Genomic DNA, 15,701 nt, shown 5'->3' with positions numbered 1-15,701 from the left:
AGATCACTTTCTCACAATCTGCCAGCTTGAAAACTGGCCTAAACAAGATTCTAGGTCAATCTCTTTTACTTTCTAGGTGTCCCTGACATATAGGATTACATGACCTCCTTCTGGGAACTCTGTCTTTGCTCTCTGCTCTTGAATGTTGCATTCACTTCCAGCCTCAGCATTTAGCCATGTTTACGATATTTCCACCACATTGTTAGCTCCCAACAGCCACAACAGTATCCAGTTCCAGCATCTTATTTCTAATGCTTCTAGTGTTCATGTGTGTATATTTTATTATAGATTTGCTTCTTCTCATGTTCCCCAGTGTCTGCCCATTCCTGAACTCTTGCTCCTGTGTGTCTGTCTCGAGGTATTTGTATTCCACATACCTGTTAACTACCTTCCACTCTATGATCTGCCTCGTTTGAAAAATTGTTAACTCCATGCCTCCCCGCTTGCACCCACATCCATCTGGCTTACACGAGTTCCTGCTGCTGCTTCAACATTACCTCTTTGTTCCTGCTTAGTTTATCCTGTACTAGTCACATTTCTTCCAGCAAGGATTCTCAGTTACTTATGAAGATAGCTTGTTCTTACAGCATGATGCCACCCACTTACTTACCTCCTCAGTTTTTTTTATCAACTCCCTTCTTCCAAGCACTGGAACTATGTCAGGAATCATTAATTTGCGCGCTTTAAGCATTTTGTGCCAATCCCCAAATGTGAGCTTTTAAGATTCCTCTGCTGTTTCTTCCTTATGTAATTTATCCCAAACATGGATATTATCCTTCATTCTCTCAATCCCATTTCTACCTTCATTTCATTTTTTAGCTCTAATTCACCATCCTGTAGGTATTGTCCTGTGGCTATCCATTTTCCTAAGAAAATAATTGGTTGTCTCATTTGTCAATACCCATAACAAATACATGTCATGATATCCATCTTTGATATACTTCTGTCAGTTATGTTCCTTTTTTTGTTATATTTTTCCCCTGGTTCCCTTCTATTTTTACAAATTAATCTAACTTGTTTCCATTTAATTATGCATCTAACAAATACTTATGGAATCATAGAATCCCTCCAGTGCAGAGGAGGCTATTCAGCCCATTGAAACTGCACCAACTCTCTGACAGAGTATCTTACTCAGGCCCTCTCCCCCACCCTAGTCCATAAGCCCACACATTTCCCATGGCTGATCCATCTTGCCTTTGCATCTTGGGACGCTAATGGGCAATTTAGCATGGCCAATCCACCTAACCCGCACATCTTTGGATTGTGGGAGGAAAGCAGAGCATCCGGAGGAAACTCACGCAGACACGAGAAGAATGTGCAAATTCCATACAGTCACCCGAAGCTGGAATTCAACGCGGGTGCCTGGCACTGTGAGGCAGCAGCGCAAACCACACTGCCACCTTGCTGCTTCCTCATTTAGTTGTTGCTCTCTTTGTTCTTCTTTGCTTCTGTCACTTTTTTCTTTGAATTGACGGAGGTGTTCGCTTTTTGATAAAGTTGCTCCTACCTATGATTTACAATTCTTTAATTTGGTTGTCCCCTTTTAGCTCTTCCACTCCCTTTGTTTTACCTTCCCTCCCAGAAGCTTCATGTCTGCCATTTCATATCCAAGGATTTGGAGCATTTCAGTCAATATTTTGGAGGGATTTTTTAAAAGTCTAATGCTGATAACTCCAAATGGATTCGACGTCCTACTCAAGAGTTCTCCTTTTAAAGTAACCTTACGGTGGAAATGATCTACTTTAAAGGCCTGTCTCTTCTTGTGAGAAACAATAAAGCAGTAAGCAGTTGTGTTATCAACGTATAATTGCTGCCAAAAGCATTATTTGTACTTAGCAGTCATTTGGATGGACCACCTCAAATTTGTTATTTAAAATATTACAAGATAAAATTGAATACCTTCTTTTAGGGTGGAGTAGGCACACACACTACTTATGAATGTTACTTCAAGTATCATATAGTGTGAGGATGTAAGTTTGATGGAGGTTGACTAAGCTCTTCAGAGAGAGGTGCTGACCAGTGACTGCCTATATTGAGGGGAGGGAAGTGGTACAGGATTGATATCACCAGGTTGCCATCATGCACCTATTTGAAAACAGACATTGATGGAGATGTGCAGACCCAGCTGCCCTCACAAGAACAGTGGGACCCAATAGAAACGAATATTGTACGTGGCAGGACATAACACAACAAACAATTCAAGTTTAAGAGGAGAAGCTGGGTGGAGAAAGCTAAAGAAGTTATAGATATTTCATTAACAAGACGTACAGAGGACATTCAGGTTGTTCCTTAGCAGCTATTACTGCTGAACTATATATTTTTAAAAAGAATTTTGTCAATATTTTGAAAGTAGTGTGAATATTTGAATTCAGGTCATTCAACTTCAGTGTGTTTTGCGGTTGTCAGAGTTGCACTGTAACTAGGATATAAAGTTGCACATAGAGAAACTGGACTTCCAATTTAAAGATGCAGACAAGCATGTAAAGAAATTTAAACCCGAGTTTGATGACAAGTTTTAACAATATATTTTGATTTCTTTTAATTTTAGCTCCCATTGTGACAGGAACAGGGCCAAATTTCTCTCTCGGAGAGTTGCAAGGTCACTTGGCCTATGATTTGAATCCACCAAGTGCAGGGATGAGGAGAACTTTGCCAAGCAGCTCATCAAGCGGGTATGTGACTGAAACTGTGTAACCCACAAAGGGACAATGAATAGGATACACTGCAGGACTTTTATAAACGGGAGCGAGAATTTTCTCAGAAAAGTCAAGAATGTGCAAACAATGCTTTAATTTTTAATTTTACTGGTTTTTAGAGTTTTTGATTAAAAAGTAAATTCCAAATGCTGCCAGGGTGATATGTTTTAGGACATACAAAGCTGCTTCTGCCTAAACAGAATCTTCAATATGCCATTGTTATTCCATCACAAGAAATACCCAGATCCTTGAGACATCAGGGGTGGGCTTTTCAACTAATTCTTGTCTGGCAGATGAATGTCTGTTGAGCACCTTGGATACTTAATTACCCACCTGATTCAATTTTCAGTCGGGCCTTCAAATAGGTGATAAGCACTGGTGAACAAAGCAAGCAGGAGGCTGTTGAATAATGCAAACCGAGGTCCAATGCCTCGTATCAGGCCCCGCTTGCAATTTCAACTAACAAGTGAGCATGCATTACCCGTGGTACCATGCATTGAGCCACCAACCAGGCGCCCATTCTCGTCATCTGCAGGATCCACGGCCCTTCTTCAACCAAGCAGGCCCTATTTGTTGGTCGGCTGGATGTAAAAGCTGTCAATGTTTCTGTATCTGAAGCGAGCTAAAGTTGACAAAAGCTTTTGGGGCTAAAGTTGACAATTTCCCTACCATGTCACATCTGGATTGTTTATTTGTTTCATATGTTTAGCAAGTAAATAACAGAACTTTGAAGATACCAACAGTCTTTTCTGAATAATTATTATTCAAAGAAGGCAGTGGGGTAGAATTTGTTCGTGAGCCCTGAGAACCCTGCCAAGCTATAACGCCTTCACACGGGGAGGCAGGTGGAAGGTTGCGCTCATGGGAACCCCCATTGGAATTTCCCAGCCTATTCTGAACAGTCCAGAATCTCAGTGGAACTCATTTCCGCTCTGTTTTACAGCCCCCTCCTCCGCACGTACCCTGGAGATGTTTCCAATGCGGGATCAGGATTTCCACCCGTAATTGTAAATATTCTTGCTGCAATACTTTATTGTGGTCTACTACGTTAAAAATAAAATTAGTCAAATCTCATGGTGCCATATGCCTGCAAGTGTTTCATCTCTCTCACAAATACTGCACTTATCAGGAATGCTGTATGACGGTAAGAAAAGCTAAAGCAATTTAAAGACACAAACCATAAAATATTGTACCTAGGTAGCAGCGAATTTGATACATTAATTGGATCCCTGGTTTCTGCTTTCAATCATTACCCACTAGAGCGATCAGAATCACTCGATTGAATTGCTGCATTGTAACCTAATACCAGCCATCTGTTCAATGTTGCAGTGGTCTAGAATTCAATATTCTGCATCTTATCATTGGGCTGCCTGACACTTAATTCTATAAACGTGGCTGAGACACTGGGGGGAATATTCCGAGCACTTTAGAAGTGGGGGTTGGGGGGGGTTCCAATTTCCTGGATTTCACCTATGCAGAAATGAAGCCATCATTTTACAATGACCTCTGCACCAATCATCCCAATGGCAATTTCTGCCATTGAAACTTATGAAAGGATGTAAACACTGGCATAAATCAAGAACCAAAGTGCAGCCCACGCAATAGAGATCAGAGGCTGTTATTGTGTGCATTGGCATTATCACTCGCAAAGTCTCTTGCTGCTATTCCTCCACCTCACCCTCTTCCAGTATTATGCACCACAGGGTTATGGTCATTGGGAAGCCCATACAAGCTGCTTAGCTTCTCTGACCATATGGAGTGGCAGGCTAATGGGTTGGTTGAACTTCAAATGTGACAGCATGAGAGTGCATTACTCAGTAGGATTTTTTTCTTTAAGTTGCTATCAAACTCCAACAATTTCAGTGTTCCTTTTCCCAGTGGCCTTGGTCCATGCTTTCCCTACATTTTTGGGTATTAATTTGTTATGATCTGGTTAGGGACTGTTAACCTTTAAAGAGAAATCTGGACACCTTGTTTTACCCAATAGTACTACTCCACAACAAAATACAAACTTTATTGTATTTAGAACAAATTGAACGAGCACTATTAAATTAATAAGATAGGGTAACTACGTAAGTTGTGTATACAGGTTTACTTCTTACTACGTTCAGGAATTCCCCTATAAAACATATCAATCTAAAAGTTATTTACTTCTGTAGGGAACAACCATAAGAATGCCATTGTCTTCTGGCATAGTCCTCAGCTTCAGATATTCTCCAAGGTAACTTACGTTTACCTTCTCTTGACAGTGAATGCATCAGTGCCATGTTCGGTTATGTTCCCAATACTTCTGAGCAAATCTGCTTGTTCTTTTCTTCACCACAAGACTCTGTAGGGACCACTTGTAGATTCTTCTAATTGCGCCGAACCAGGAAACCTTCCAGCTTCTGTTTCCTCACAAAAGTCAAACTGAGCCTTACCTGCATTCCATGCAATCTGTGATGAAGAAAGGATTTTATTCTGCTTACAGTACAGGTCTATACAACTGTCATTTACTTTGGTTAGCTCTTAGTGAGCTGCAAACCACACAAAGTCCAAACTGCAACTAAAAACCCCCTCAGCAAACACCCAGATAAATTGAAACTAGAAAACCTTCCTAAGATCAACCCATTGACATGATGATGCAGCCTCCTCTTGACTATCCTTAAACCAATCTTTAAATTAATTATACCTCATTTACAATTTTGTTTTTGATCTGATGCAGTAAATGGATTTTACAACCTTTTAGCGTTTGCTGAATGCTTTTTAAACAAATTTAGTTCTATCTCCCAAACCAAAAGCATCCCATTAAATGGACATTGTTGCAAACTTTGCAAAGATCATGCCTCCAGCTCTTTAGCTAACTAAGCCTATATGCTGTTTTATAGGCCTATCTCGTCTATTCTGACTTTATTAAATAAGCAAGGTCACCTTTTGAACTGCTATTTCTTTAAGTGTCCTGGCAATCTCTAAACCCTAGCATTTAAATTCGCCAATCTCTCATTGGAAGCAGAATCTTTGAATATTTTAAGACAGGGCTAAATCGATTCTTGATTAACGAGGAGTTGAACGGGGGTAGACAGGAATGGCTATCTTGGAATAATAACAGTTCATGACAGGTTTCAGGAAATATTCTTCCCAGTAAGCCAGAATGCACCTCAGACCCATAGGATGATCATGCTGGTGCTGCAGTGGGACCATGATGCCACCCCAAAAGATGTTGGAAGAAAGATGGAAAGGACCACAAAACCCTGAAGATTGGAAGAGTTACACTGAAGCCTTAACTTCAGCAGGTAAAGGATCAGAATGAGAGGAAGATTCAACTGGGGCCTGACATCCATTTACAGCAGTGAGGCCATCGCTGCTGCTACCCTGGTCTTATTGCACTTTCTCTCCAGGTGATCCTGAGAAACAGCAACAAGAGTAACTGATGTGACGGAAATAGGAAGAGAAGCTGGGGTTGAGGTTACAGTTAGATCAGCCATGATCTGATTGAATGATGAAGCAGGCTCGAGAGGCCAAATGGTTCCTGATTCATATGTTTGTATGTTCTAACTGTTAACCCAACCGTCAAAGTGTAATAGACTTCAAGCTTGTTTTAATTGCATTTATCCAATTTACAACCATGAGTAAATACAGAGGAAGTGAAAAGGTATCAGCTTCCCTTCCTGTTTCCATCACATCAGTTTCTCTTGGTGCTGTTTCTCAGGATCACCTGTTGAGAAGTTGCAAAAGGCCCAGGGTAGCAGCAGTGATGGCCCAACTGCTGAAACTGGGTGGCAGGACCCAGCTGAATCTTCCTCTCATTCTGGTCCTTTACCTGGTGAAGCAACACCTCTGCTAAGGCCTTCAATGTAACTCTACTTCCAATCTTCAGGGCTTTGTGGTCACTTCGACCTTTCTTCCAACAGCTTCTGAGGTGGCATCATGGTCCCAATGCAGCACCACCATGATCATCCTATGGGCCTGAGGTGCATTCCGGCTTGTTGTGGTGAATCTTTCCTGGAGCCTGTTATGAACTGTTATTACCCCTGGACCAAGATAACCATGCCACAAAGTGGCAAGTGCAGAGAGCGCAAACCCACCCCTGACACTGGGTCAGGAAGTTTCCCTGTTGTGAATCCATTCACACCTTGGAGCTCATCCATTAGAATGTTTTTTTAAGTCAAAGTCTTAACAGATTCATCATGGGAATTAAGGATGTAATATTTTAAACAAAGGTGATCTTGGCCTGGATCTTTTCGCTAATTTTCAGGACACAATTGTCCCCTCCCCTGCCCGTGATGTAGCTTTCAATGTCAGAACATCATTTCCATATATCAGCTATAATCATCAGGTTTCTATGCGTCAATCATCCCCCACCCCCCTCCATTCACATTGGCGTGAGGACAGACCAATGTGAAAGCTGACTGGCCACCCAAGACATGCACCTGGCAAGCAGACCTTCCAGAGGAGTTCAGGTGATTTATATTGCTTAGGGTGGCGAGAGTCATACCCAGGCACTAACCTCTGGCACTGCCTGGGCAGTGCTGGTGGGAGGGGGAGTGGAGGTGTGAGGGGCATGTGGCAGTCCCTGGTGAACTATTGTGCACTGGAGCAGCCCATAAAAATGGTGCTCCTTTCTTTGAGTAATTAAGTTGCTGGTGGGGCGGATTCAATTAGAGCCCATCCCGCCAGTACGATAAGGTGGGTCCCGCCTGCCCCATGTGGTTTCTGAGCCTAGGTCTCAAATGTGAAGAAAGCTGCCGTTGCTGCCGGCAGCTTCAATGCCACTTTTCCCATGCTATTGGTCTTCGCCGATATCCGGGAAAATTTTGTCTCCTTTTCTGAAGTCATCTACTATTAGGAAAAGAGGAATAAGTCATTCAATCTCCCAAGCCTGTTCCCCCATTCAATTAGATCATGACTGTTCTGCACCTCAACTCTTATTCCCATGCAGGTCCCATCCCGAGGTACAGTGTTGTGATGATCAGTTTGTATTTGTCTCCATTTCAATGTTGCTTCAATTCTACCAGTTGATAGGCTGACAGGTGGCCTGTTTGGAAGTTTTTGCCAATGTCACTCTTGATTTATTTGCTTAGATATATATTTGAGTTGTTTTGTAGATTTTTGTTAAGGACGATGGAACCAAGGTGGACAAATGGAGTTTAGATACATATCAACCATGATCTGATTGAATGAGGAGAGCTGAGTGGGTCATATTTAATACCCTTCTCCAAAAGCAGGTTGATGGCGAGGGGGCATTTAATTGGGAGGGTGGTGGGAAGGAACCCTGCTGCCTGCCCATCTCTGCCCCAATTAAGTCTGGGGAAGGAAGGCTTGTGGATAACCTTTCTGTCCCCTGCCAATTGAAGCTGTTAAGTGGGCAATTAATCCCGCCATTGTTGGTGTAGTAAAGCCCCGCCATTCGTGGGGGTTATTGTTCCATGAAACCTTGCAAAAGGCAACATTGTGAACGTTGAACACACTTTTCAATGTGATCCAATTAGATCCAGCAATGCGAAACCAGCATTGGTTTGTGCAGTTACTACACAGCAAATTGTGGTACAGTACCTATATACGACAGATGGGGGGAGCCTCTAACCAATACAAGCCATGTATTGAAAATTTTAAAATGAGACAATCCTCATTTAAGAAAAGAATGAATCGCCTCAAAACTGGCAGATAAAATCACTCAATATTTCAAATTGAACAGAGCCGCTATTGCAGCTCTGGACTGAGGGATTCGGACTTTTCCAAGATAATTTTTGATTCCAGAGACTTTGACACCATCTTCCCATTAATGCATGTTGAGCTCTCTGCTCCATCATGGTTGCTGTTTCCTCGGAGAAAGAGGAGAGAGGGAAATAAAACGTGGATAAGCAAATATTGCTCATGCAATGGGCGGTGCAGTGTACAAAGTACAAAGCGTAGGAAAGTGAAGATGCAAAGTAGGAAGTCTTGAAAGGCAGGACATTATTGTGTTCGCCCAGTGGCAGGTAAGGGTGTCACCATACAGGAAGGCTGAAGAACAAACCCTGTCAGGGTTTACTTGTGAGCTTCTGGGGGGAATCCCTTGTTCAAAGGCATTTCATGCTTGATTGAGGGGCCTGGCATCAGGATGCAGAGCTCCTGCTGGGAGACACAGCCCTGCCCTTGCTGCTGAACCTCGCATCCTATCCACGTGACTTCCACCCCACCATCACTCATCTATGGCCTGGGTCCCTCGGCGACACTGGACCTCTGGTGGGTGTCTTACTGACCACAGTCATCGCTTCTATTGATGCCACTGAGCAGTGAGCAGCTGCCGGTATGGGATTAGCTGATGGCTCTTGGAGGCTGGAGATGGGATAACAGCCCGGGAGACCTTACTCTCAGGGAAGGCCCACTGCTCTCCAGTTCAGTGGTTGGTTGCCACTTAATTTGGTGGGTTTTCCCAAAGGGAGGTGATGCATGGCTTTCACCAACGGGCAACACCTCCATCACTTCTATTAAATATCACCCAATGGTTTACTCCTGTTCCTATGTTAAAATTTATTTTTTTCACTGTAGAAATTAATCTCCAGCAGTCACAAAGTTAGTATTGTATTACCTTTATTAACTACATGGGAGAGATTACAATTATGTCATATGATCGTTGATTGTAAAGCTACTAAAAGTAAGGTAATCCATGGCCACTACCTTACTGCTATAAGCTGCTACAAGCTGAATCACAGAACATACTTGAAATAATGCTTGCTAAATAGGTAAAATTGGATGAATGGAATGCTTTATTCACTGAAAGAGATCTTGTGTTATCACAATGCAATGTATCAACATATCTCCCGTGGCATTGCCTTTGCTAAAGCAAAGGATATGCTTCTTTACAATGTAATGAATTGTTGGACTCTTCAATGTATTTCTTTTTGACGCTAAGGAAGAGCTGTGTAACCTAAAAACAGAGGATATAGGAGCAGGAGTGGAACATTTGACCTCTTGAGCAGGCTCTGCCATGATCATCTGCCTCGACCTAGCTTTCCCATCTGCTTCCCCTATCGTTTGATGCCCTTCAAGATCAAAAACCTATCTATTCCAGCCTGAGTATATTCAATGATGGCACATCCACATTGCTCTGGGATTGGGAATGACAAAGATTCACAACCTTCCAAGTGAAAAAATTCCTCCATCTCTGTCCTAAATGATCAACATTTTATCCAGGGGCCGTGCAGCACCCATCTCATGAAATGGAACCCTCATTCTCACATCACTTCTTGAGCTATGTGTTCACTTTCCTATTCTGCTTATCCCTGCACCAATTTGCATATAGCTCAGGAAATAATTCAGTTATCTTGAGGTCTAGTTCCTCTTTTCTGGTGTTCTCCAAACATGACTCCCCTGTGTCAGTCTTTAAATGGATCACAATGACTGGATCTTCCCCCTCTTCCTCCAGGAGCCTTTCAAACCAGTTTGAGATGTCCTTCACCTTGACACCCAGAAGGGAACAAACCAGGTTGGGCTCTTAATCCTGCTTACACAGAAGATGTTATCAGAAGCCTTAATTATTTCTTGCAACTATCACGTTATGCATTTCCTCCTCCCTGAAAGCAGCTATTTTATATGAGGCAGAAAATTTTGCCTGGTAGCAAAACTGATGACAGAAGTGTGTCTGATGCAGCTCGAATCATTTATACTAGAGAGAGCCCAATAACTTGGTAAGAACTGTTCCTGCATCATAATGAAATGAAACATTGAAACTTAACACACTTTATAACATCTATTATTCTAACCATGCATTGGGGTAAAAGAAAGCCCAATGTAAAAAATGCTTCATGAATTTATTTATTTTCTGTGTGGTGAACAGAATCTTTCTTCTACGACAGGAGTAAAAGACACAAATCTGGTTCAATGGAAGATGATATAGACACTAGTCCAGGTGGGGAGTTTTACCCTTCACCCAGCTCACCTGCAAGCAGCAGTCGGAACTGGCAGGAGGAAATGGAAGGAGGTGAGTACAGAATTTGATTCTCTCAAGGTTCCTCCTCTGGGGAGACAGTGATGTTTAGCAGGAAGTTAATAATATATTGTCCTTTGAGACCATTCAGAACGTCCTATTGTTAGAGACAACTGTAGTTGCTTTGCACCAATAGCAGAATATAAATCAAACATATACAAACACTTTTCCTTGGTAATTTTTTTAAAATTGGAGACCTGTATTTGTAGATAAAGGCATGGATTGGTATAAAACGTAGAATCATTCATTTGGGACTTTTAAATCAACACTTTTTTTAAACATTGCCCTTTTTCTCACTTTGCAAGTTACTTTCCCAGTCCCTCTGTGCTGTGCATTGTTCCTTGTCCAAAAGGTTGCTGTAAATGCTGCTCTCCAGTTAAGCTCAATAAGGCAAGAAAGGGCTCACCTCAGTTCCATTCCTTGATAGATACACTTTAGGGGAAAGTTTCTGTTTTGGGGGTCCGCCAATCTCCTGCTGTAACTTTGCTGTACGTTCCGTGGAAACCTCCATGGATACACTCTAACCAGCCATTATTTCCTGTTCACCTGGAACTGATGTTACAGCACAGGGATTGGGAGAACTTCTGCAGAAGTTCTTTTGTCTCTTTTTGTCTCTGGTAAGCGCTTCATCCATTGGTCCACCCAGAGCGGATGCTCACAAGGAGCAATGTTGTGAGTCAGAGGAAATTGAAGGAGGGAGTTAGGAGAAGCACATGAGAGTGAAGAATGAAGAGAAGGATGTTCAGTCATCCTAGTCTCTGCATCATCCAGATTCTGACTCAGTACTCAATCTTTCTCATGCCTACAATTTATATACTTCTATTATCACTACTGCGACTATCACCATCACGACACAACAATTGACCTTATCCATTTAATATGGAAAACATCCCAAGGTTCTTCACAGAGCTACAAAGGTAAAAGCAAAATGCTGAAGTGTGACCATAAGCTTGATCAATGAATGGGTTTTAAGGAGGAGAGGCCCGAGGATTTAGTGAAGGAATTCCAGATTGGAGAGACCATGGCAGCTGATGGCACTGTATATAGTGGTGTGGTGAAGGAAGGTGAAATGGCCAAGCAAGAGCTTATGGAGTTCAGGAACAGGTTAACAATGGAGTGTGGAGTGAAGCCCTGAGGGATTTATACAGTAGTGAGGACAGAAATTTGAATGAATGAGGGCAAAGTTGGAATAGTGAGATTTGGCGTAGGATAGGGCAGCATGGTGGCACAGTGGTTAGCACTGCTGCCTCAAAGCGCCAGGGACCCGGGTTCACTTCCCGGCCTCGGGTCATTGCCTGTATAGAGTTTGCATGTTTTCCATGTATCTGTGTGGGTTTCCTCCGGGTGCCCCAGTTTCCTCCCACAGTCCAAAGATGTGCGGGTTAGGTGGATTGGCCGTGCTAAATCACCCCTTAGTGTTAGGGGGATTAGGAGGGTAAATACATGAGGTTATGGGGATAGGGTCTGGGTGGGATTGTGGTTGGTGCAGACTTGATGGACTGAATGGCCTCTTTCTGCACTGCAGATTCTATGATTCTATGATAGGATATGGTAGCAAATTAGATAAGTTGAAGTTTATACAAGTGAAAAACTAGCAATGCAATAGTTGGAATGGTTGAGTCTGAAGTTTAAAGTTTTAAAGTTTATTTATTAGTGTCAGAAGTAGGCTTACATTAACACTGCAATGAAATTACTGTGAAAATCCCCTAGTCGCCACTCTCTGGCATCTGTTCGGGTACACTGAGGGAGAATTTAGCATAGCCAATCCACCTAACCAGCACGTCTTTTGGATTGTGGGAGGAAACTGGAGCACCCGGAGGAAACCCACGCAGACACGGGGACCCAAGCCGGGAATCGAAGCCGGGACTCTGGCACTGTGAGGCAGCAGTGCTAACCCATGTGCTACCATGCTGCTCCGATGGCAAAGGCTGAATGAATCATAGGATCATAGAATCCCTACAGTGCAAAAGGAGGCCGTTCAGCCTGTCGAGGTTGTACCAACAACAATCCCACCCAAGCCCTCTTCCTGTAACCCCACATATCTATCCTGCTAATCCCCCAACACTAAGGGGCAATTTAACATGGTCAATCAACCTAACTCGCAACTCTTAGGACTGTGGGAGGAAACCAGAATACCTGGAGGAAACCCACGCAGACACGGAGAGAACGTGCAAACTCCACACAGTCACCCAAAGCCAGAATTGAACCCGGGCCCCTGGTGCTGTGAAGCAGCAATGCTAACCACTGTTCCACTGTGCTGCTATTGTGAAAGTTAAAGTAGGTGGCTTGTGTGATTTAATGGATATGAGGTTTGAAGCTCAACTTCAACATTCAGCTAACCTGAGTGGAGCAGGGCTAAGACTTATTCTACTCAGTATCTGGGAGGGGCACTTCAACTTGTGTGCTGACCATCATTAAATATTAAAGAGACCTAATGCCAGTTTCATGCAGCTAACCAGGATGCCTAAAAGTGTACAGCATAATTGTAGCACCACACTAGTTCTTTGATACCTGTCACCCATCTCAGTTCCTGTTGTGTGTCTAACTTGTAACTATATCAAGCATCATAATCAATAGTTTGCATTATTTGCTACATGAAGCATATCATATGGTAAGCTATACAGACCAGACACATCCATGGTCTCTCTTCTGTTAATGTTCAGGTTGTTCTTGGCTAATAATGGACAGTGTTTTCTGAGTAGATTGTTGAATTTTATTCAGAATGCTAAAAGAGAAACCCACTGAAACAAGTTATTTATAAAATGCCAAGCGGGTGGTCCATGAAAATGTTGAACTTCATAGTGCCTTTGCTTCGTTGACATTAGTTGATTTGCTCCAGCTGCTGTTGCAAATTCTGGTGAAAGAAGCTTCAATTTTCTTCTGTGATTCTGTGTCTTAATTTTCTTGTTTGGTTCTCGACATAATTCCTTGATTTTCTCTGCTAGAACTAACAGTATGAGAAATGTGATGCACTAGTGTATAAACACAAAAGGGTCAGATAAATATAGAACTTGCTTGCCAAGAAATATTATGCTGGATGTAACTCTCTTTAAGTGCAGAAAAATTACATGGTTTGCAAATATTTGTCCTACAACATAATTATTCCGTAATTAATTGCATGTAAAATCAAAAATTAAAGGAGCAAAAGACTTAATGCAGAATTATATTTCCAAATCATGCTGATGTCTACAAAAACATCAGGCCACATTTTCTCTTGTGACATGGGAAGTCTTTGTTCAGCTTCCAATTCCAAACCAAAAGGAATGGAGCAGAGACTTGAGTCTCTACTCTTTTGTGTTTCCTAGGATTTCCAAGTTTCCAAGATGGATGGGGTGAGGAGGGGTGGTATAAGAAAGTTGGAAGATTTAGGCTCAATGTTTTGACAAACAGAGAAGGTGGCTGAGGGTGTTGCAGTTATGTTGTGCACATGGATTTCAAAAGGTGTTTCATAACATTAGATGGTATGCACTTTTGCTAATGTACTGGCGGATTGGTGCCCTATTCTGGGTTAGGGAGTGAGGAAAATCTGTCCGAATGTTCTTTTTGAATTCAATGGATAGACGAGATAGCACAGTGGTTAGCACTTGCTGCCTCACAGTGCCAAGAAATGGGTTTGATTCCTGGCTTGGGTCACCGTGTGGAGTTTGCATATTCTCCTCATGTCTGCGTGGGTTTCCTCTGGGTGCTTCAGTTTCCACCCACAGTCCAAGATGTGAGGGTTAGGTTGATTGGCCGTGATAAATTGCCCTTTAGTGTCAGTGAGACTAGCAGGGTGGGGCTACGGGGATAGGGGCTGGGTGGGATTGTGGTCGGTGCAGATTTGATGGGCCAGATAGCCTCCTTCTGCACTGTAGGGATTCTATGATTCTATGGCCATGCAATGTTTGGATGAAAACAATAGTTGAATGGAAGTGAGTGGGAATATTTGGTACACAGAGATTTTATCCTCAAAAGTGTAATTGTGATTGTTTTTATGAATGTCCATTTCTGAGGCTGTCACTATTAAAATCAGCTAGGTGCAAGTGTTTGCTTCTAATTGCAGACCGATTTGAAAAAAAGACTTAGAACCATATGAAAGTGTTTCTGTAAATTGAAACAAAATTCAGTTAACTTAAAAGAGGACAAAAAAAACATGGAAAATGATTATCTGTTGAGAAACCATTGAGCACAAAAAGGCACTGTTCCCTGGAATTCAAATGAAGGATGGATGGCATGATATATATGAATTACTTCTTCAGACCTGACCCAATTTTCCGACCAACAGCACCTTGCATTTTCTGACTAAAAGGCACCTTTAACATAATTAAATATTCCAAAATACCTCACACAAATGTCATCAGACCATAATTAATATTGAACCAAAAAAGACGATGTTAGGAAAGGTCAAAAGCTTGGTCAGTGAGGTGAGTTTTTAGGTGGGAGGAGAGGGAGGTGGAGAGGCAGAGACACTTAAATCTTAAGGCCGAGATAGCTGAACGCACAGCTGCGAAATGAGGGGTGATGTGACACGGAAATGCACAGGAGGCCAGATTTGGAGCAATGCAGATTTTTGAAGGGCTGTAGGGCTGAAGGTAGTTGCAGAGGTAAAAAGAAGCATGACCATTAAGGGATTTAAAGATAGGAATGAGAACTGTAAGTTTGAGGCATATGGGGAACATATGCCTCAACCCAATATGGATCAGTAAGTAATTAGTGAACAGGACTTGGCATGGGATAGAATATGACACAGTAAGATTCACTCACCTGATGAAGGGGCAGTGCTCCGAAAGCTAGTGGCTTGTGCTACCAAATAAACCTGTTGGACTTTAACCTGGTGTTGTGGGGCTTCTTACTGTGTTTACCCCGGTCCAACGCCGACATCTCCACATCATAGAATATGACAGCAGAGTTTTGAAGAGGCTAACTTTTATAAGAACATAAGAAATAGGAGCAGGAGTAGGCCATCTAGCCCCTCAAGCCTGCTCTGCCATTCAATAAGATCATGGCTGATCTGATAGTGGGTTCAGTTGCACTTACCCGCCTGCTCCCCATAACCCTTAATTCCCTTAATGGTTAAA

At 42.4% G+C, this 15,701-nt stretch overlaps 1 protein-coding gene across 4 annotated transcripts in view; it reads left to right on the top strand.

Annotated features, from left to right (window-relative positions):
• Positions 1 to 15,701, top strand: part of nfic (nuclear factor I/C) — a 459,067-nt gene that overhangs the window by 280,558 nt on the left and 162,808 nt on the right. For all 4 annotated transcript variants that reach the window (XM_078198406.1, XM_078198408.1, XM_078198405.1 and 1 more), the window contains exons 5-6: positions 2,549 to 2,672; positions 10,514 to 10,638. In XM_078198406.1, coding sequence (XP_078054532.1) covers positions 2,549 to 2,672; positions 10,514 to 10,638 — 249 coding nt within the window. The remainder of the gene's footprint in view (positions 1 to 2,548; positions 2,673 to 10,513; positions 10,639 to 15,701) is intronic.

Source organism: Mustelus asterias, chromosome 26 (assembly GCF_964213995.1).
Source record: "Mustelus asterias chromosome 26, sMusAst1.hap1.1, whole genome shotgun sequence".
Classification (NCBI taxonomy): Eukaryota; Metazoa; Chordata; class Chondrichthyes; order Carcharhiniformes; family Triakidae; genus Mustelus; species Mustelus asterias.
Note: the sequence above shows the minus strand (reverse complement) of the source record. Positions and strands in the feature narration are given on the sequence as shown.